The sequence below is a fragment of the Leptonychotes weddellii genome, chromosome 15 (genome assembly GCF_054177405.1).
Source record: "Leptonychotes weddellii isolate Sample4059 chromosome 15, ASM5417740v2, whole genome shotgun sequence".
Classification (NCBI taxonomy): domain Eukaryota; kingdom Metazoa; phylum Chordata; class Mammalia; order Carnivora; family Phocidae; genus Leptonychotes; species Leptonychotes weddellii.
In genome coordinates, this window is record NC_138383.1 from 48,094,344 (window position 1) to 48,116,903 (window position 22,560).

The 22,560-nt window shown below is 44.4% G+C and overlaps 1 protein-coding gene across 1 annotated transcript in view; it reads left to right on the forward strand.

Annotated features, from left to right (window-relative positions):
- Window positions 1-22,560, forward strand: part of STX8 (syntaxin 8) — a 237,272-nt gene that overhangs the window by 147,464 nt on the left and 67,248 nt on the right. Inside the window, exon 5 of the mRNA XM_081805716.1 lies at window positions 2,094-2,195. Coding sequence (XP_081661842.1) covers window positions 2,094-2,195 — 102 coding nt within the window. The remainder of the gene's footprint in view (window positions 1-2,093; window positions 2,196-22,560) is intronic.

The window sequence follows — 22,560 nt, forward strand, 5'->3', positions numbered from 1 at the left end:
GCCAGCAAGTGAATGTCGGTGCCATTGATGGGGACAGGGAATGTAGGAGGGGACTCAGGTTTAGGGGAAGATGAAGAGTTTAGTTTCAGAGACCTTGAGAGTCCGATATTTGTAGAAATCTCAGGGTACAGATAAGTAGTAGGCAGTTCGCTGCCTGAGTCCAGAATTTTGGAGAGCTATGTGGAGCAGATTTTCAAGTTTTTAATTTACATATTGAGGACACCAAAAGGTATGTAAAATCACCATGGTAGTACTAGAGTAAAAATACACAGCAGTGTGGGATTGTCAGCATTTAAGGGAAAGAGGAGACTCTAGACAGAGCTTGGAGACAGATGGAAGGAAGACGGGGAGAGAGAATGTCACTGAATATGAAGGAATAGAGAGTCATGAGTGAATTGTTAAATAGCAGTGAAAGGTTTTCTAGGCAGGTGTTCTATAGGTAATATTTGATAAATTTGGCTTAGTCTAAGATGCAGCAGAGTGCTTTGAAATTATGTCTTTCTTTTAGACTTCATCCATTCGTTGCCTTTATCTGTGTTTATCTGTATTTATTTCATCTGGCTGTGTACTAGGCACTCTCCTGGGCATCACAGGTAGAGCCATGAATGAAAGGGAGTCTCTGTCATACTCTTCCCGCAAAGGAAAGACATGCGAGCAAATCATTAGATGCGAAGTTTAAAGGTCCGTAAGTAAACAGAGGTGGTAGGAAGGGCTGCAGGAGCCAGGAGAGAGCAGCCAGCTCTTCTGTGCCTTCCACATGCTGTTCATTGCATACGCGTTGCTCTCTTCCTACCTCTTCACCGACACGGCCTTCAAAACTCAGCTCCAGCATCCTTCTGGAAACTTCCTTTGATTCCTTTTATTTCTTTAACAGAAACAGTGACTCATATTGGATAGTGTATCTCTAAAGCAACAACAACAACAACAAAAAAGAGCAAGGGAGGAAGGAGTGAGGAACAGGAACCAAAATTGAAATAATAATGTGTACTCATTAGAAGAAATTCAAACGGTACAGAAAATGCAAGGAAGATCATCCAGGATCCCAGTACCTAGAAATAATCATTATTCACATTAGGTTGACATCATCCAGAAATATCCTTGTAGGTTTGTCCAATATGAAAGGGTGGATAGAAATAATTTTATATCATTAGGATCATGCAATATATACTATTTTAAGTGTTGCTAAGTGCTTAATTTCACTTTAAGGAGATTAGCGTAGTGTCAACGATACTTCCAATTTTAAAAGAAGAGGATTAGTGTTTAAAAAAAAAAAGAAGAAAAGCTGAACTTCACATAAAGTGTTCTTGACAAGAGATAGTAATTACTAAAAGATCCGTCTAAGGTTGACAAAAAAAAAAAGATGGTGGTTTTGAAAAGCTGTGGGTCTCCATGTTTCCCTTTTCAACAGCTCGATAGGACTCCTCTGTGAAGTGATGGAGAAATTAACACCTCCAACTTCCTTCCACCTTTCTCCCTCCAACCCCAAACCCCCCAACCCCCCAACTGCTTCCTGACTTTCAGTTATAATTAGAGCATCACTGTTTACAACATTTATCTACCTTTTTGTAAAGTAATCCATGTATCTGCTGATCCCCAGCTCAGTATTTCGATGGCCCCAGATCTCTCCAGCATCTCTTCGGTCATGGTCTCTGGCCTCTCCATCCTAGAGTTCTTTATTTCTACTTGCCTCTTGGTTGGCTAGATTTCATCATCAAGCTGTTTTCTCGAGAAGGACCCCAGTAGTCCCTGGAGTCTCCCATAGTCCATCCACCAGCTTTATGCTGGAATGACAACTTGGCCAAGCATAACTTTGCTGGGTCCTGCTTTCTTTCCCTTGGATTTCTGACAGTCCTTCTCTGTGTCCCAGTCTCACGGGAAATCAGTTTTCTTCTTTACTACTACTCCGCCCACACCACCACCACCCCCTTTTATGAATCAGAATTGCAGATTTCAAAGAACATACATGAGCTCTTTACCTTTCCCCTCACTGCACAGGAGAGAATTGATTAGTAGGGAGGCCACAGCTCTGACACTGTGATGTGAGCTGGAGTATTTCTGGAGTATTAACCACACATCTCTGTCTTCCTTTCTAGAGATAATTGATGACCTTGCCAACCTGGTGGAGAACACAGATGGGAAGCTCCGCACTGAGACCAGGCGTGTGAATATGGTGGACAGAAAGTCAACGTCTTGCGGTAAAGGATAGCTACCCTTATTGTTCTGCCTCTCTCATTGCTTGCACATTTACTCTACTTTCAGTTTCCCACATTGCCTAATTATTGCAGGGATTTGGTTGCCCTTCTAATGCAGACAGTCCCATTTGATGAAGCACTGGAATTGCTAAAAGAGACCCAAATCTTGCTAAAATGAAGTGAGTTGTAAGGGCGCCTGGGTGGCTTGGTCAGTTAAGTGTCTGACTCTTGGTCTCAGCTCAGGTCTGGATCACGGGGTCGTGAGTTCAAGCCCCACATTGGGCTCCGTGCTGGGCGCGGAGCCTACTTTAAAAAATAATAATAAAATGAAATGAAGTGACTTGCTACAAATGTGGGAGAAATCCAATGCATTGTTATTTTCTTTTTTAATTTAAAATAGGAAACCTCTGTGTATGCTTACAGAGAATACCAGTTTGGGAAATTGTGAGACAATATACAGGTTGGTGCTGATAGATCCTCGTGGGTATTGAAGGCCATCTTGCTTACTTTGTGCCTTTTTTTAGTCACAAGCTTAATTGTTGGAGCTTGGACCACAGAGCAGTTAAGAGGCCAGGTTCTGAAGTCTGGTTGAGTTCAAATCCTACATGTAGTGACGTTATCTTTGGCGATCGCCTTACTGCTTAGTACCTTGTACATAAAGTGGGGATACATGGGCCAAGATAAGAATCCCTTGGTGGGATTCTAACAATACTGATTCTCTGGCTTTGCCCTAGAGCTTCTGATGAAGTAGGGCTGCGTGCTGTGTGGTTTGAACTATTTATCGCCTGTGTGCAGTGCCCTGCCCGAGGCCAGCAATGATAAATGGTAGTGACACTAGGAGTGGCCACAGTGATCATTACTGGGTGCTTCGTCTCACAAAGGTGCACGAGGTTTATGAAGCTAATACCTTTATTACAAGCAGCAGTACGATAGCACTCAAAACCCCAGTGATCTGAGCACATGCTTTGCCTCTTAGCCCTTTCGATATGAAAAATGCAGTGGATCCCTCTGATCTGTCCAGTTTTAGAACAAGGATCTCTGTGCAGGGGAGACCTGAGATGTACGGCCCGACAGGCATTACCTTCTTTACCTGATGTGCTGGCTAAACAGAAGTCTAGAACAACAGGGTAGCTGAGGACAGGCAGCCATGGACTCTGGGACCTCCGGAAGGGGGACTCTGAGGGGCCTCCCTGCTCCCCTGTTATCACCTGTCTGTGCTCCCCAGCCCCGGAGTTCTCATCCGCCAGATACCAGCCACGCTGTGCTTCTGTTCCCATGGACGTGCGCTTCTTTCTGCTTCCTGCCGAAAGCAACACCTCCTTGTTTCTTGCTTTACCCACCTTCTCATGTAACTTCTGCCCAGGGAGACTTTGTTCTGCACTAGATCATTTGGAAGCAGAGAGATGCAGGTGCACCCCCCTCTTCCATCTGTTACTGTCTTTGATCTCTATAGAAACTTAATCTTATTGACTCTTAAAAGAGTCGGTAACCTGGTTATCAAAATTAAACTGTATAGAACATGAGAGGGGTCTAAAGCTGGCCATCTTCCCTGACTTTCTGTATTTATGTGGAGAGGCCCTGCAGTGGGGGGGGGGGAGAGGGGGTGAAGAGTGGGGGCTCTAGAGCCTGGGCTTGCATCCCAGCTCCACCAGTCACCAGCTATGCAACTTTGGGGAAGTCCAGACTCCCCTTTGCCTCAGTTTTCCTGTCTTTGAAATGGGAATGCTAATGGTATAGCCCGAGAGCGTTGTTGTAAGGGATAAAGGAGTTAATATAGATAAAGATGTAGGTATAGTTACAGATGATATAGATACAGATCGATACAGATATGTAGCACTTAGAACAGCGTGCAGCACATAGTAAGCTGTAAGTAAGTATTAGCTATTATCTCTGTCTGTCTAAAGTAGGGATAGTCTGGGGCACCCTGGTGGCTCAGTCAGCCCGGATTTGGGCTCAGGTTGTGATCGAAAGGTCGTGGGATCGAGCCCCGCATTGGGTTCTGCACTCAGCACACTGAGTCTATTTGAGATTCTCTCTCTGCCTCTGCCTCTGCCTCTGCCTCTGCCTGCCGCTCACTCACTCACTCTCCAAATAAATAAATAAATAAAATGTTTAAAAATAAGTAAAGTAGGACTAGGCTTCCCGATTCAGTGACAACTTTCTCGAATTCTTTGTTATGTGCGCAGCTGTCATGTTGTTAACTATTTTGGCATGAACGTATTTATAGATATGTTGGTAAGCTTCTTGTATTTGCAAACCAGTGGCCCTCAGCACACGTTACTCGTGAAGTTGTAATGAGGAATGTTACTTCTGTTGCCAGTTTTTTATTTTACGGTATTGCTTATTAGTGTTGGTATTTATACCCAGAAATGTGCATAAAATCTTCTAACTTGAACTCTGTTCCATTTTTTTAAATAGAAGAAATATAGAGACTCCCATAATTACTAAAATGCGTGTTTTTAAAATAAGTTAGCTGTAAATTTATCTTATGTGCCATTTATATTTAGTTATATATAATGTGCAACAGAATTACAGTTGGCCCTTGAACAATGCAGAGGTCACTTGCAGGCAAAAATCTGCATATAAGTTTGACTCCTCCAAAACTTAATTATTAATAGACTACTGTTGACTGGGAGCTTTACCCATAACATAAACAGTCAGTTAACACGTATTTTGTATGTTATATATACTGTATTATTATATATTACATATGATTATAAGCATATATTTTATAATTAAAGTATATATCATACAGTATAATATATTAATATAATAATATATAATCATTAAGTATAATAATATTATATATTATGTACTGTATTCTTACATTTATTTTTTATTTATTTTTTTTTTTTAAAGATTTTATTTATTTATTTGAGACAGAGAGAATGAGAGAGACAGAGAGCACATGAGAGGGGGGAGGGTCAGAGGGAGAAGCAGGCTCCCTGCCGAGCAGGGAGCCCGATGCGGGACTCGATCTTGGGATTCCAGGATCATGACCTGAGCCAAAGGCAGTCGCTTAACCAACTGAGCCACCCAGGCGCCCCTGTATTAGAAGAGAACATGTTAAAACCATAAGCAAGAGGGGCGCCTGGGTGGCTCAGTCATTAAGCGTCTGCCTTCAGCTCAGGTCATGATCCCAGGGTCCTGGGATCGAGCCCCACATCGGGCTCCCTGCTCGGCGGGGAGCCTGCTTCTCCCTCTCCTGCTCCCCCTGCTTGTGTTCCCTCTCCCGCTGTGTCTCTCTCTGTCAAATAAATAAATAAAATCTTTAAAAAAAAAATCATAAGGAAGAGAAGGTGCATTTATAGTACAGTCCTGTGTTTATTGACAAAAGTCCACATGTAAGTGGACCCACGCAGTTCAAACCCGTGTTGTACAAGGGTCAGCTGTATATGTAGGGACTCAGAAGGGAGAAGTCCAGTAGTACAGCAGCATTAAATAGACATTTCTTCGTTCTTTCAGTAGAAATACTTTAAAGAGAATTCTTTTATCCTGTCCATTTGTTTCCCTAATATTTACTTAGCAGTGCCATCAGTAATGTTGATCAACACCCTAATAACTAACCTTATAGCATTTCTGATACCTGATACCTTTAAAGGAAAATTTATTGCATTTATATTTTTTTTTTAAAGATTTTATTTATTCATTTGAGACACACAGATACAGAGAGAGAGAGAGAGCATGAGCAGTGGGAGAGGTAGAGGGAGAGGGAGAAGCAGACTCCCGGCTGAGCCAGGAGCCCCATGTGGGGCTCGATCCCAGGACCCTGGGATCATGACCCGAGCTGAAGGCAGACGCTTAATCATCTGAGCCACCCAGGCGCCCCTGCATTTATATTTTTGTAGGGAGATCTGTAATTATATATATGTTTGTTGGCAAGCAGTGCTAGTTTTTACATGTTGATAAAGGTTCATCATGCGGCCTCCCGAGCTCTAGAGAGGTCAGACTGGTTCAATAACACCCTGCTGTCATTGATCAGTATTAAGCCTGTGAAGTTATTATGCCCTGTGGAATTTACTGAGTGGGTCCATCAGCCCTTGCCAAAATTGACCTAACTTGTTTTTGTAAAGATTTCATTTTTATTTATTTGAGAGAGAGAGCACGAGTGGGGGGAGGGGCAGAAGCAGAGGGACAAGCAGACTCCCTGCTGAGCGGGAGCCCCACGCGGGGCTCGATCCCAGGACCCCGAGATCATGACCTGAGCCAGAGTTAGGCGCTTAATTGACTGAGCCACCCAGGCGCCCCTATTAACCTAACTTAAAAAAAAAAATTATTATGATAAAAGATACATAAATATAAAATACATATAAAATTTGCCATCATAACCATTTTAAGTACGCAGTTCAGTGGCATTGAGCGCATTCATGTTCTTGTGCGGCCGTCAGCACCATCTGTCTCCAGAACCTTTCCATCTTCTCCAACTGAAGCTCTGACCCCGTGAAACACTGACTCCTCCTTCTTCTCCAGCCGGCCCCTCTCAGCCACCGCTCTACTTTCTGTCTCTGTGAATTTGACAACACCAGGTACCTCTAATGAGTGAATTCACACAGTATTTGCCCCTTTGTGTCTGGCCTATTTCACTCAGCAGAATGTCTTCAGTATTCTTCCATGCTATAATAGAGTGTGTCACGAATTCCTTCCTTTTTTAGGCTAAATAATATTCCAGTGCATATACATACTACATTTTGTTTATCCATTTATCTGTCAGTGGACCTTTTTGGCTATTGGGTGAATAATGCCAGTATGAACGTAGGTGTACAAGCATCGATTCAAGTCCCTGCTTTTGTGTGTATATACGCAGAAGTCCTGTTGCTGAATCAAATGGTAATTCAGTGTTTAATTTTTTTTTTTAAAGATTTTATTTATTTGAGAGAGAGAGAATGAGAGACAGAGAGCACGAGAGGGAAGAGGGCAGAGGGAGAAGCAGACCCCCTGCTGAGCAGGGAACCCGATGCGGGACTCGATCCCGGGACTCCAGGATCATGACCTGAGCCGAAGGCAGTCGCTTAACCAACTGAGCCACCCAGGCGCCCAAGTGTTTAATTTTTTTTTAAGGAAGCATTATATTAACCTGTCCTTTTGTTTTGCTTCCAGTCCCTAAACTCTCTCCTTTTTTTTTAAGATTTACTTATTTATTTTAGAGAGAGAGAGAGCTCCTGCAAGCTGGGGGAGGGGTAGAGGGGGAGGGAAGGAGAGAATCCCAAGCAGAGCGCTCCACGCTGAGCACAGAGCCAGACGTGGGACCCAACAAAGGGCTTGATCTCATGACCCTGAGGTCACAACCTGAGCCAAAATCAAGAGTTGGACACTTACCGGACTGAGGCACCCAGGTGCCCTCCAGTCCTTAAACTCTTAGGTACTTTCTGGTGGTTTGATTTTTTTTCCTGATAAAGCCCATTTGCAGGCAGGAGTCAGGGACTTATGTAGCCTGAGAGAGGCAGGCAGGTGGGGTAGAAGTTCCTGTCCTGGGCCCACTCCAGCTGAAAAGTGTAACAGGAGACCCTTCCCCTATTGAGGTGGGTCCCCAGAGAGCACCCTTAGGGTAAAAGTGAACTGGAAGTAAGGTACCTTTGGGAAGTGTGGAGACGCAGCCTTGGCACTGAGAAGATTGGAGAGGGAAAGAGACAAAACCGTAGTTCCTGACGAGTTGGGGGCACAGAACGGCCCTCATGTGGATTTGCATCGTGAGCATCCATCTCAGCCTGGGCCAGGAAACCCCAGACTCTGCATTTGGTTCAGAGTTCTAGATTCACATGCTAGAGCCCCAGGTGCCTGGCAAAAATAATGACATGCCTGTCTGGAAGAGGACATCTTTATCCCTGGTCTCTAAGAATCACCCCAAAATGAATTGTTCAGAGCAGTGACCAGCACACAGTCAAAGATAACCTAGCAGATGTGGAAACAGCACAGCATGAGCCAGAGACAGCCACAGACCACACTTCCAATCTGCACAGACTGGCAGTAGTAGAATTATCAGACGGAGATAAGAAAATCACCTATGCTTGGTATATTTAAAGAAAGAAATGGCAGGCTTGAAAGGATCTTCAGAAAACAGGAAACCATAGAAAGTAGCAGAAAATTTGAAAAGGGGCCAAAATCAAGCTCCTAGAAATTAAAAAAAAAAAATACCTGAAATTCAAAACTCCGTGGGCATATTTGGTAGCAGCAGAGATAATCAACCAGCGGGCAGCTAAGAAAAATATAAGCCATAGTCTCTCTCCATAATTGCCAGCTAGCATATACAAGAGATGTCCAAACGCTATGGAAGTTACATTATGATCTCAATAAGAAAGGGTCTGGAGGGCTTGGTCCAGGAGCCTCGAGACACAGCAAAGGGTCGATCCCCTGTACTTCCCAAATGCAAGGCACAGTTGATCATTTCCATGTAAACACGCGCACACGCACGCACAGGAAGCACGAGCGAGGTATATTTTAACTGTTTGCGGGGTAGATGTTAAGCGACCCACTCAAGTGTCCCTCGGTTACTGTTCACGTGGCACCCCATTTGTTTAACTCCGGGGACGTGAGTGAGCCGAGGGTAGCAGCGGGCACATCATTTTCAGTGCAGAAGTAGGTTGTGAACCGTGAAATGGTCTTTTGTTTCCCTCCCCGCAGCACGTCTTCTTTGCTGATCTGATACATATAAGTCATAGCTGCTTTCGCAGGGAGGAAATTTCCAGTTGTTAGCACACACTGAAGTGCAAGGGGGCCACACAGAAGGGCCTGGCGATGAATTTGTTTGTGCAGTCGTTAACAAAGGATTCAAGCACGTCTTTGTAAACCTTTCACTCAGGAGCCCCGGCTGCAGAAATTTTACTGAGATCTTTGTGTGGCTCTTCTTCCTTTTTCCTTGCCCACCCCTAGCCCCCAGATAGCATCAAGTAGAAAACAATATTGTCTTTTTCCAGCGTCCGAACGCAGATGAGATTGGTATTTTCCATCGGTCTCTATATGTACTTTCAGATCTGTTACTTGTGTCAGGGCGTCTCCACAAAAGCAAGATCTTTGTCATCGCAGTTAAATATTCAGTGTGCCTCCTCCTCATTAGAATTCAAAATAGAGCCTCGTCTGAGTCTGACGGACGAAGCCAATTGTGAGAGGCCAGACTGAGAGTTCTGAATGACTTGGGGGTGAGGGACAGTGTTGCTTCTCAGCATATTGACTATTACGTAATGTTGTCTAAGCACGTCGATTGTGGTTTTAGCCACATTTCAGTGATGTGGGGAAAAATCCGCCCGGCTGACTTTGCACTAACACCGTCCGAACACGGGACCCTTGATGGGCCTTCCGCGTTTTGGCGTGTGACTCTCTTAGGGAGGCTTACGAGTAGCACAGTGCCGTGGAGCCTGAGCTGGGTCACAACGTGGCCTCTGCCACTTGGGACCCGGGTGCCTGAGAGAGCCACCTGCCTTGTCCACGTGGTTATTCTGCACATTCAGTGAAAGCAAGCTGGTGGCCCAGTGGCTGGTTCTAGTGCGTCCTCAGCAAACGCCAGCCATGGGAAAGCGTGGGTCTCAATCGGTTGCCCAGAGCCGCCTTCATAAATAAGACTCAGAGGCTCTGACCCTTGTTGGAAGGCAGCATAGAAGGGCTTTTAAGGAGAACAGTGATGACCTGAGAAAGTTTCGCAGGGATAATCTGGAGCTAGGAGGTTCATGTCCTCATTGAATTAGAAATGGAATTGCTTTCTTTCAAATAAACTGCAATGTGTAATTTTGTGGCTGAAGCCATTACCGGGCATGAAATTGGTAAGGGGCACGTCTAGTGCGCCCGGGATGGTGCTGCCTTCCCTTGGATAAGCATGAACGTATTTTTTCTTACATTAGCTCTTTTGAACAACATAGGTAGGAAGCTGAATTCTAAGTTGTCTGGTTTATTTAACTAACCTTGGAGACCATTTAATCTCTCAAGGAGTTGTTTTTTAAAACCCTACCACAGGGGCACCTGGGTGGCTCAGTCAGTGAAGTGTCTGCCTTTGGCTCAGGTCATGATCCCAGGGTCCTGGGATCGAGCCCTGCATCGGGCTCCCTGCTCCGCGGGGAGCCTGCTTCTCCCTCTGCCTGTGCCGCTCCCCCCCCCCATGCTCTCTCTCTCTCTCTCTCTCGCTCACTTTCTCTCTCAAATAAATAAAATCTTAAAAAATAAAATAAAACCCTACTGTAAACACAGATAATTAGATACCTAATTATGGGGCAGAAGAATAACTGTGCAGATTCTTTTCTCTTACTGCTTATCAAGAATATTTTTCTTGCCTATTGTCTGCTTCTTTCTCTTCTCCTCCTTCACTGAGATAATCCAGGTAAGTTCCTCCGCTCCCTTATTCTTTACAGACCTGCATGTCTGTCTCTATACCCAGTGTCGTCTTTCATTCCATGTCTATGGAGAAATGCCCGGTCCTCCACTGATGCATGTCTGCCCTCAAAGCCATCTTGTCCTCAAGCTTCATTCCCCATCCGTTCTTTTCATTTTCCCCTGTCAACACCGGCATCATCTGCGGGCCAGGCACTGGGCTCTGTCCCAGAGCTGAAGGGTGGGTTGGGCACGGTGCCTGCCGTGGAGTGGAGGAGAAGGACGCAGTGTAGATCCTGGTGACTACAGGGTGCCCAGGCGGAGAAGTATCTCAGCCAGCCTAGGGGCTCAAAGGTTCCAGGAGGACACAACATGGGAACAGAGGCCTGAGGAGGGAGTAGAACAGGCTTCCCCCGGGTCTGGTAAAGTGGAAACCCAAAGTAAGCAGAATGTGTATTCTGTGATCCCGTGGTGGCGGGGGGAATGAGGGAGGGAAGAAAGAAAGGAGGGAGGGACAGAAGGGAAGGTGGGAAGACCCATGTCAGAACTGAGGAGGACAGTTTGCTCGAACATACAGAGCTAACACTGTTCTTTCAGGGTGGTGTGAGCCGGCCAGGCTTGGAGCCAGGCGGCCGGAGACTGTCAGTGCCCGGGGTACTTTCCTAATTGATTAATTGAAACTGTAAGGAAAATCTTCATATTAATCTTATAATTCTATCTTAATATTTTGGTACCTCTCTAGTCATTTTTTTCTACCCATAGTATTTTTACACGATGATGATGATATTCTATTTTTAACACTTCTGTCTTTTTAACATGTTCTTATAAGCCCTTTTTTCTTTTGGTGTCATTAGTACCATTCTGTCAAATAGATACACCGTCCTTTACTTGGGTACTCTTGTTTGGGGGCTTTTAGACTGTTTCCTCATTTTACTGTATAAGTAATGCTCTATTACATACATAAAGCTTTTCTCCATATATAAGACTTGTTCCTGTCATGTAGGCTATCGGTTAGGACGCTTCCAGGTCCAGAAGCAGAGACTGGGTCTGGCTCTTTTTTCAATAGGGCCCTGATTGGGAGGTTGTTGGAGCCCAGAGAAGGGACAGGAGGCTGGAGGGCCAGGGATAGAGCAGCCGTCCCTGGACAACGAGGCCAGGATGCTGCAGCCAGAGTAGCTGAGCGATGCCCCCACCTCTCTTGGTCAGAGGAGGGGTGCTGAGCTGGCTGGGCCTGGCCTTTGGCGGTGGGCCGAGGAGGAATCTGACCATGTTGGGCTTCGTGTGATTGGAGCTCCCTCAAAATGGAAATTGGGGTTGGTTCTGGACAGCCAGGGAAAAAACAAAGCAAAACAAAACTTGGCCATTACAACCACATTACTTATTTCCCAAGTCGATTTATTGAGGCCCAGGGTGGGAGCGGTGTTAAGTTGATATATATTGCCAAATTATTTTCCAGCGATGTATCAGGAACCAGCCCCCACTCGGACTTATTGGCCACAGTACGTTGCGAAAATCCAGTGCCGCCCGTCACCCTTGAATAACTTCTGGTATTGAGAAGTTTCTGTCCACCGGAAATCCCTCTTCCTTGATTCCTGTGACACAGCTGGGCATCGAGGAGAGGAAGTCAGAAGACCTGGTAGCCAGCCTCAGGGAGCACGCACTCAGACAGGAAGGCAGTAAGCTCAGGGCAGTGCGTTTACAGAGCCTACCGGATGGTCACACGACACCATCGAAGCAACCTCATTGGGGCTGCTCATTCTGGAAAGTTGGGTAGAAATCTAGCAGAGGCAGGCTAGCGTTCCAGGCAGTAGGAAATGCAGGTTTGCAGGAGGCATGAAGGCCCGAAACGACACTCGGTTTCTCAAACAAGAATTGGGGCTGGCCGGCTGGGCCCGAGGGTGCCTGCTGGAGAGGTGTGGCGGTGAGGCTAGTCACGGAGGCTAGGCCAGCTCAGGGGGGCCCAGGCCACAAACCCAGCCCCCTTTTGGCTTGCATCGCTTTCCCTCTTCCCACTTCCACTGAAGACCTTACGTTGGGCTCAGTCTTCTTGGCACTTTATCTTTAAGCTTCTTCATCTGCTCTCTTGGACGGCTTCATGGTCAACCGGAAGTTCCACAGTCTCAGACCCGGACTGCACCTGAAGTTCAAGGTCTGTGTCTTCAGGTGCTGCCAGTCCGTTTCTCTGGCCTGCCCCCCAGCTCCCTCTCAATCTGGGCATCTTCTTTGTACACTCCTTACCTGCAGGAGAGACCAGACAGGAACCTTCGTAATGAAGCAGGCCACCGCGATGACCTCCAGGGACAAATGGGAGAGTAAACAACAGATTGTCGCCAAGTGGGAATGCCGTGCCGGTCATCTCTCTGCTTGTTTTCTTGGGAGAAGCCTGAAATCTGGATCTTCAAGTGAGATCTCCCAGTATTTTAGTGTTGACAGTAAATTAACATTTAAAAAAATGTCCATGTGGGCCAAATAAAACATGTCACAGCGTACTTCTTGGGGACCTCTCGGTAACATGCATCCAGTCCGTCCCCCGGGCCTATTTGGAAATGACTCTGAGATCTCCCTCTTCCCTCTTCATCGCTTGATGTTCTCACCACTCTGTTTCTGGCTCTTGTCACTTTTATGTGGCCATTAAAGATAATAATGACAAAGCCTGTTTATCAGGACAGGAAAATGTGCATGAGTGGAGTCTTGATCATATTTATAGAAACTGTGGCCCACATCTTCTGGTTTTGGTGTATGAATGCAGCAAACGTGTCCCCCTTGCCCCCCGCCCAGCTGTCAGTGTTACAAAGAGAAATAAGATGAGTCTCTCTGCTTAAGGTGCTTATTTTTTAAACTTGCTTTTCCCAATTGATTTTAAACTGTTTCCCTCCCTTAGACCCATCTGCTGCATTTTAGACAAAATGACTTTTCTCCGTCACGGGGCTGATAGAGACCAAGTAGTAAAACCGTGCAGTGCATGACTCTTAGACCTGCTTCTGGAACCCAAGAGAAATCTGCGGCACTCTGATGACTATATTGGGATTGGCCCAGATGCATTTCAGGGGCTAACGTGTACGGCCCACAGATCTCTCCTGCTCTGGGCACCCCTTACGTCCTCCCTTCCTCCTGGGCCCTGTGGTCGCTCGTGAAATGTGTAAAATGCATGTGTGAGGCGTTTGTGGTCAGATGTCTCGTATATGTGACCACATCACTGTTGTCTGCTTTGATTTTGAGTTCCTACTGTGGAAAAGCCCATTTTTCTGCTAATGGCATTTATTTGGGAAGCAGGAATAGGAGCAGTAAGTTCAAATGTTGATGCTTCGGCTTAATCCAGGCAAAATGAAGCCTTTGAGAGAAGCACAAAATTGGAAAACCTTTATTTAATGGAAGGTGATTGATAGGGGCTGACAGCCTCAGAGGCCTCCACGCTTCTGTAATCTGCTACGAGGCTATCATCAAGGGGTCAGAAATGATCACAAAGTAGAATCATTTTTTGATTATTGTTTTTGCTTGGTGTGGTTTGGAAAGATAAGGTGTGATTTCCAAGGGTGGCTTCTGTTGTTACGGGAGTAATAATTACATTGTATGGGCCTCGGTCGGTGCTCCCCCCCTCCAATGTACATGTTTATGCGTGTTTTCTGGTAATGTGTGTTCACCAGTGACTTCACGTGCTTTCAGCTGGCCCTGCAGGACCCATAAGGACTGACTGGGCTGAGAAGGACCGTCAGGAGGCCTGGGACAGAGTATGCTTTGCGTACTTGAGGTATACTTTACCTCTGTTATTTGCCCACTGCCCATGGCAGGGGGAAGGGTGCCCCAGCACCTGCTCGACATGTCTTGTCAACCCAACCTAACCCTTCAGGACTTCACCATTACACCCATGTGCTTCCATTCGTATATGGATTTTCTTTAATATTTGTAAATTGAAATGAAATGAAGAACTGGATTCTGGTCGTGACAGAGATCACCCAAGCTGGGTAGGCCTGGGAGCGGAAAGTGACTGGACAGCTCTGTACATGCAAAACCGGTGGTTTGGACTAGACGCTCTTTGAGGTTCTTCCAGCCCTGTCATCCTCTTTCCACACCCCTTTGAAGAGAATCAGGCACCCCCTCGCAACCCCGCCGTACCCTACACACACACACATGGAGTAATAAATCAGAGACGAGACAGGGGTCTAGGCCAGAACTGTATCCGTCTCATTTCCTATAGGCTGGCCGGCACCAAGTTAGATACTTGCAGGATTAAATCATAGCTGAATAGGGATTTTTACCTGCATCGTCATGTGTTCCTGTGTTGATTGCAAATGTTGTTAACCAACGTCTATCATTTTTCTCATCGGAACAAAACAAGAAAGACGGGGGAGTTTTTAATGGAAGTTACAGAGGAAGTTTGGTAGGTTTATAAAGGTGGAAAATAAAGGAATGGGGTAATGGGAGTAACTCCTGGGTTCTGTGTTCAAGAGTAGTTGCTAGAAAGAGATTCCTAACACTTCTCTCTCAAGTTGGGCTATTTTTAGTTACTGTTTTAGAAGTGAGTTGGTGGGGGCACCTGGGTGACTCAGTCGTTAAGCGTCCGCCTTCGGCTCAGGTCATGGTCACAGGGTCCTGGGATCGAGCCCCACATCGGGCTCCCTGCTCCACAGGAAGCCTGCTTCTCCCTCTCCGACTCGCCCTGCTTGTGTTCTCTCTCTTGCTGTATCTCTCTCTCTGTCAAATAAGTAAACAAAATCTTGAAAATAAATAAAAAGAAGTGAGTCGGTGGAACTTTTTTTTTTTAGTTTTTTGGAAAACATCTCTTAAGATTTAAGTTTTTAGCATGGTTTTCATGCCTCTCTCCTCTTAAAAAATGTAACTCTAAAATGGGTTAAATGGACACGGAGCTGAGTTTAGGGTTGTTAAAGTCACAGTTGTTCACAAGTGGATTGTCTTCTTCGTGTGTTATCAAAACAGAAATTCAGGTATCAGATTATCTTCCTGATCTCCTGTGTCTACCCTGTTTAGGGGGCCTCCTGGCCCCAGCCAGTTTTTGGTGGGTGCTCAGAGAATGGGGCGGTTTTACTTAGGACATTAGCTGTAATAGCCAACATTGCTTAGGAGAAACAGCAACCACCGATAAATAAAGTTGAGCAGTTGTCATGGTTTTAGAAATGGTAATAATTAATAGCTGGCCCTAGTACTGTCTGACTCTGTCCAGGCACATGTGTTGTTCCGTCCACGAGTGAATCCCCCCTCGCACCTGCTCTTCAGCCTGCAGCCTGCGTGAAAAGCAGCTCAAGTGCAAAGTAATGCTTACGGTCCAGAGAATCTGCCCTTGTGACTTCCTCTTGATCCTAATGAAACATGCCCACTTGGAAGTGCACATGTTGGAATGAAGTCAGAGGGATTGGGTAGTTGAAGGGAATGTGTGGTATTCAAAAAATAACTAGATAATTCTCCCTTACCAAGCCCCTTGGACGTGCCGTGTTATCAGCCAGATATTAACCTTTAAAGAACTCGACTCTAGACGTTGTCACATTAATGAGAAATTGAGATAGCCCTTCATCGTCTCCAGCACAACCTCACCAGTGACTCGGTATTTAATCTTTGGCTCCCCTTTTCTTTCTTTCGCAGGGCCAAGCAATCATGACAATTTCCAGTCATTGAACCAGCGTTAAATTCCTAAGAAAAATTGATTTGGGTCTCATTTTAAATCACTGATGAGTTTTCTCTGCCCATGCGTGTGAACAGGGAGATCAATTTCTCCGGATTAGCAGTAGAATGCTCTTTGTATTGGACTTGAGTCTCAGCTGTCCGTGACACAAGCCGTCTCCCGCAGCAGGCACCTCAGGTCTCTGCTCGTCTCTGCACGTCGGGCATACATCTGTGTCGGCCTTGTGTCTCCTGAGCAGCCTCCACGTGTCCGCTCACTTGTGCTTATTAGAGACGTTGGCCCTTGAAGCAATAGCTCCTTTCAAAATGACTTTGGGATTTCTGGAAAGCCTTATATATTTTAAAAATTTCTTGTAGATATGGATCTGAGAGTTTTCATTGTTGTGTTGGCATTGGTTTGCTGTAGCTTCCTACATGTAAGTACAGAGAAATGAAAAGAAACTGGGAAATGGTCATTTTTTGAAAGAATATTTTTATTTATTTGAGAGAGAGCATGAGTGGGGAGAGGGGCAGAAGGAGAGGGAGAAGCAGACTCCCCGCTGAGCAGGGAGCCCGACGTGGGCCTCGATCCCAGGACCCTGAGCCGAAGGCAGATGCTTAACCGACTGAGCCACCCAGGTGCCCCAGGAAATGGTCACTTTAAGAATGAATAAATACGGTGGTCACGCAACACTGTGAAAGGACTTAGTGCCAACTGAACCACACACTTAAGGATGGTTCATGTGGTAAATTTCATGGTACATGCATTTAATCACAGTAAATTTTTTTAATTTAAAAAACAGATGGAATTTCATTTCATGAAATTATGGCAAAGTTATAGTAATACAATTTCTAAAACTCCTTGGCATGATTATAAAATACAATACTCTCCCGTACAACCGTTTTTTATGTGATGTGGTAACAGACTCCTAATTATATCGATATAGATTTGCCTAAGCAAAATAGAGAAGGGAACAAAAATGCCCTCAAAAATTAGAGGACATCTCACAAATAAATGTAGGGGAATTAAGCTTTATTGTTGCCATATCTTATTTTTGTCATTCCTATTAATACTGGGAAAGCACAGTTACCTGATCACTGATACATCCCTATATCCTAAGTATTGGCAGTTTATTTCTGAAACCTGAAAGGAAAGTTTTCTGCCTTGAATGTTTGATTTACAGAGACTTCCCTCTTCCTGCCATCAGCCCTCTGGCATTACACTTACTCATATAATTTCAGTAACGTGACTCTTAGCATATTTATCCTTGATAAATCAGGGATGCCTTTTGCCCCACCTTGCTGCTCTGACTTCCATTTTGTTTACAGGTAATGAAGCCTCTAAGAGTTGGGGCACGTGCTTTTTCACTTTGGTCAGGAAGCAGGCTCACCTTAACTGTGACATCGAGTCTGTTTTTTCACCGTGCCTTCCTTAGCAAAGTTAAACTTCCAGTCCTTCCAAACAACGGTCATCCTCTTTGTGATCCAAATTTACGTCTCTTCTCCCTGTCTTTTCAACTCTGCTTCTCTTTCTTTCTGTTTTATAATGTGACCTGGAGCGGCTTCTGTGGTTTTCCTCCTTCCTTAAGTATTTCTTAGCTGTGTCTTACATTTTTGGTAGCATGTGCTGGCTCCAATCAATTTAATAGCCAGATGTGCTGGACTTTAAATATTCTTCCCTCACCACCTCCCCCCACCCAAAGCACCTTTATTGCCAGGTGGCGAAAATTCTAGACCTTAGGCAAATTTTTCAGAACAAGAGCTCTTTTAGCCTGTCAGTACTAAGTAAATATTTCTAAGCACTTTGCAAAGTGGAGACTATAATTGTGATACAATTTTATATGTGAAGGGAGAGGGAAAGGAGAGCCATCTGGAAGGAGCTTCTCTTTGTCCTATGGCTGTTCTAATGCTCACAGAGCTGAACATAACAACTCGCCTGTGGCAAATTAGAAGATTTAGGTATCTAAAGGCGCATATTACATGGGTTTTTTGTTTTTGTTTTTGTTTTCTTGGAAAAAGATCAAATTACTACTGATTATACCAGGAACGCTCAGAATGAACCTGGTAGTTTTACTGAGTTTTTCTGTCCGAGCAACATACAAACTTGTTTATCTGCCCTGCTCATTTCAAAGAAGCCAAATCAGGGCCTCTGGCATTGCCAAATGCCTGGAACACTGTCGGGTTTGTAGGTGATGGAAAGTAATAAGGAGCCCTTTGGAGAACTTGTGCCTACAGATTTGAGGCTCTCTGTTCAACCTTTCCTCCCTGGGCTGATGGGTTTCTTTTGCGGGTATTAACTCCCACAGGAGGTACTATCTCTTCTCCATGCTGATGTTCCAAGTCTGGCTCAAGCTCCTGAGGTCTGGTGGGAGGGTGTCATAAACACACTTGACCCTGGAACAACGTGGGCTTGAACTGTGCAGGTCCACTCATACATAGATTTTCTCTTTCAATAAATGCAGTATAGTCCTGTAAATGTATTTTCTCTTCCTCATGATTTTGTTAAATAACATTTTCTTCCCTCTAGCTTCCTTTACTGTAAGAATACAGTATAGAATACATACAACATACAGAACATGTGTTAATGGACAGTTATCAGCAAGGCTTCCAGTCAGCAGCAGGCTGTTGATAGTTACATTTTGGGGGAATCAAAAGTTATACACGGATTTTCAATAGCATGGGGGTCAGCGCCTCTAACCCCTCTTGGTTCAAGGGTCAAGTGTCATTCTAAGTAGGTTCCTCTGAGCTCACAGGCCTGAAGCAGGAGAATCCCCCAAGGGGCTTATCTTAATGGGCTCTGGACCGTGACAAGCAGTGGAACCCTAACCCATCACTCTTGAAGATGCATCTCTGGCTCTGGGTGCTGGGCTCTCCCTGTGCGCTCTGTACTCTCCTCTCTCCTCTCTTTCTAGGCCTTTTTCTTCTTCTTTCCTGTTTTCTTTCAGGAAGACTCTTAGACTTCTGGTCTTCCTCTCCCCACTGCTCTTCTCTGTTCATTATCTCAGTAAAGAATATACCTTCCAAAGGCTTCCCTCCTCAGCCTCTTCCTGCCCTCTCAGCCAGCTTCTGCAACACCCTGTCCTCCTCTGCTCTGTTCTGTGTGTCCCAGCCAGCCACTTTCTCTCCTCGCTGCGTCATGGAGCATGGAACCATCTGGAAGTGTGCTACCGAATAGAAGACAGGAATAGTCAAGAAGTACATTTTTTAAAATGTTATTGTATCATATCTTTATGATATACTGTACAGCTTACTTTGTAAAAATATCTTTTGTATACATTTTCTTGCCATATCCATGACTCATTTTAAAGTGTGTTGAAGCTAGTGAATTAATACCTGAGTGATCCCGCATGACTGTGTTTTTGCCAAATTGAAGACTGAAGCCACCTTCTCCCAACTCATTTTTGTCTCCTCATAAAAGGTGTTTGGGGTTTTATTCTTTGGTCATCTTAGCAGTATGCCAGCCATTTTGGTATCAGTCAGACTTTATGGAGAAGGGCCTGTCATGCGTCTGGCTACTTAGTTTGGAAAGTGGTGGATATCCTCTTTTATGTAGGAATTCGCATGAGGGTTTGCTTTGCCATCTTCTAGAGTCGTCTGACTTTATCTAAATAATAAAGTTAGATTGTACTTTTGCAGTCATAACCATAGATGAGGCTTCGTGCCCTTAGCTCTTTCCGGTAATGAAGATGGGTAGCTGCTTACAAAATCTCTTTTAATCTCTCAGGGAGGCTCTACCAGTCACTGGCCAGTCAGTAAAAAGGGTAACCGTACTAGGCATTTCACCCAGAGGAGACGTAATACAGAGAACTAGTTGCAACACTGTCGGAAGGACTGAGAGAATAAAAAAAGGAGGGTGAGGTGATCCAGACATGAGTACCTGTGTGAGGCAGCTTCCACTCGTAGACATGGGAGAAGGAAGGTGTGGAAGCATGTTCTAGAGCACAGGTGTGTAGTCACTGCTGCCCTCCCAGGACTGCTGCCTGACCAGGCCTGGAAGAGCAGGACCATGGTTAGATGACAGCAGACCAGAGGAGAGCTGCCTTGCTGGCTCTGGGACCACGAGAGAGGCCACCGTGGCTGCAGCTGGGGTCACTGAGGGAATTTAGAAACTTGCAGAGACACTGCTAGAAGCAGATGGGGAAAGAGAGGAAGAAGAGCAGCTTCCATCCTTCTTCTTGCTTTCTGAACTCTTTCTAGCACCTAATATTGGCAGAATGTAATAGGAAGCTAGCTGGCAAGGGAACCTGGGAAAGGTGGGGTGGTTTGCAAACTCCAGCATGACAGAACAGAGCGAAGAAGAGCAGGTATAGTGCTAAGAGACAACAGGTAATTCCTGGCCCATTAGCTCTTTACATGGGAACCATTGAGATGTTCTATACAGCTGTCTCACTGAAATCATCTCAGGTGTTTTCCCAGCTTTTCATGTTTCTTCCAGAATTGGGAAGTTCCTCATGGACCTATTGAACTGGAAAAAGGTTTATATGTATTCTAGAAAACTGTTTGGTTACAGCTGTTCATTCCTAGCCATATGAATCTCAGACTTTCAGACAATGTGTACATTGTCATTAACAGAAAAAATAGTGTTGCTGTCACACTGAGCTACTGGAAGAAATGATACCGTTTCCGCTGCTTGGCAAGTGGACCTACCGTATTAAATAATAATAGATATGAACAAACGTACAACAGTTGGACTTAATGTCTTATAATTAGATTGGCTTATATCCTTCAGTTATTTCCTTTGTATCTCTTTGTGAAAGAAAGAACTGTGAGAAGTTATCTGTGAAAAAAGTGACAAACAGAAAGGACCATGGGCCACCCCCTGTAGTTTTAGAGATTGGAAAGTAAAGTTGAAGAAACTTTCCAGAAATGAGAACCAAAGACAAGGGAGGATATAAAAATGAAAGGATCAGTCCAAGATCCAAACAGTAGGAATGTCAGAATGAGAAAATAGGGGCAAGGAAATTTTCAAAGGAAAGAATGCAAGAAATTTCCCTAGAACTGAGGGACAGGAGTGACCATCTTGAAAGAATCTACTAGATACCCAGCTTAATAAATGAAAAAAAAAGACCCATGTCAAGGCACAGCATAATGAAATTTCAAAACATACGGATAAAGAGGAATTCCTTTAAGTTTCCCAGAGTAAGGGCGCCTGGGTGGCTTAGTTGGTTAAGCGACTGCCTTTGGCTCAGGTCATGATCCTGGAGTCCCGGGATGGAGTCCCACATTGGGCTCGCTGCTCAGCAGGGAGTCTGCTTCTCCCTCTGACCCTCCCTCCTCTCATGTGCTCCCTCTCTCTCATTCTCTCTCTCAAATAAATAAATAAATAAAATCTTTAAAAAATTAAAAAAAAAAAAAAGTTTCCCAGAGTAAGTAGAAGGGGGCACAAGAGGGTAGGGGGAGAGAATGTTCAAAGGATCTGAAATCAGAATGGCATCCAATATCTCATGAAAAACACTGGATGGCAGTGAAGTATTGCAGGAAGCTCCTGGCAGATGTACTTTCCTTAAATGAGAAAGTAACTCTAGAAAGGGGATCTCTGATGCCAGGAATGAAGGAGAGAAGTAAAAGAGCATTCCCTGGATGATAGCAGTGGGAAGACCTGGGAGATCAACTGTGCAACAGACCCAAGAGAATCACCATTTCCGAATAGATTTAGAGGTCAGGGAGGAAAATAGAATGCTATGTTTTCCTAGATGAAAAAATACACTGAGAGGCTGTTGGAGAGTGTAAGATTTGGTAGCTGGGAATCTAAGCAATTGAAAAAGAAAGGCAGTTATTAACTCCAGGAAAACAAAAGGTAATACCAAAAAAAGGAAACATAGTTATAATGCATTACTTATGAATGAATGTGTACATAGCCATAATAATTTAGACATTAGTTGTTAAAATAACCTAAATGTATGATCTAAGTGTACAGTAGATGGGAAAGAGAAGAGGTGGAGTTTAAAAGAACTAAATCCTCCTACAATGAAAGAGGAAATGACTAGGTAATATCTAAAATTGATGGAATTTAGAGATTATGGTCTAAGCACATGATTTTAAATTATGGACTAAAAAAAAATTGTGGGGACTAATGATGGAGTAGTCAGAAGGGGGAGACAGATATTGCCTTTTTTTTAAAAAGTAAGCCTTTTTTAGAATTATTTGAATTTTTTAGTTTGTGGCATAAATAATTTTGATACAGTCATTTTTCTTTAATGTTGAGGTCTTTAGGTTTGTAGGTTCTGTTGTCTTAAAGGATAAGCTTCTAAATGGCAAAAAAACTTAATTAAAAATATAGAGTTTATTAAGTAAAAAAGAATTCAAGTAACTTTTGAATAGAGAGTTCTTTGTATACCCTTAGTTGAATATTCCCAAAATGATGAACTGCAGAAATCTCAGGCTCTACTAAGTAGGTTTGTTGTTGGGAATGGTATTAGTAGAGTAATTCTGGTTGTTTTGTTTTGTTTTGTTTTTAAATTAA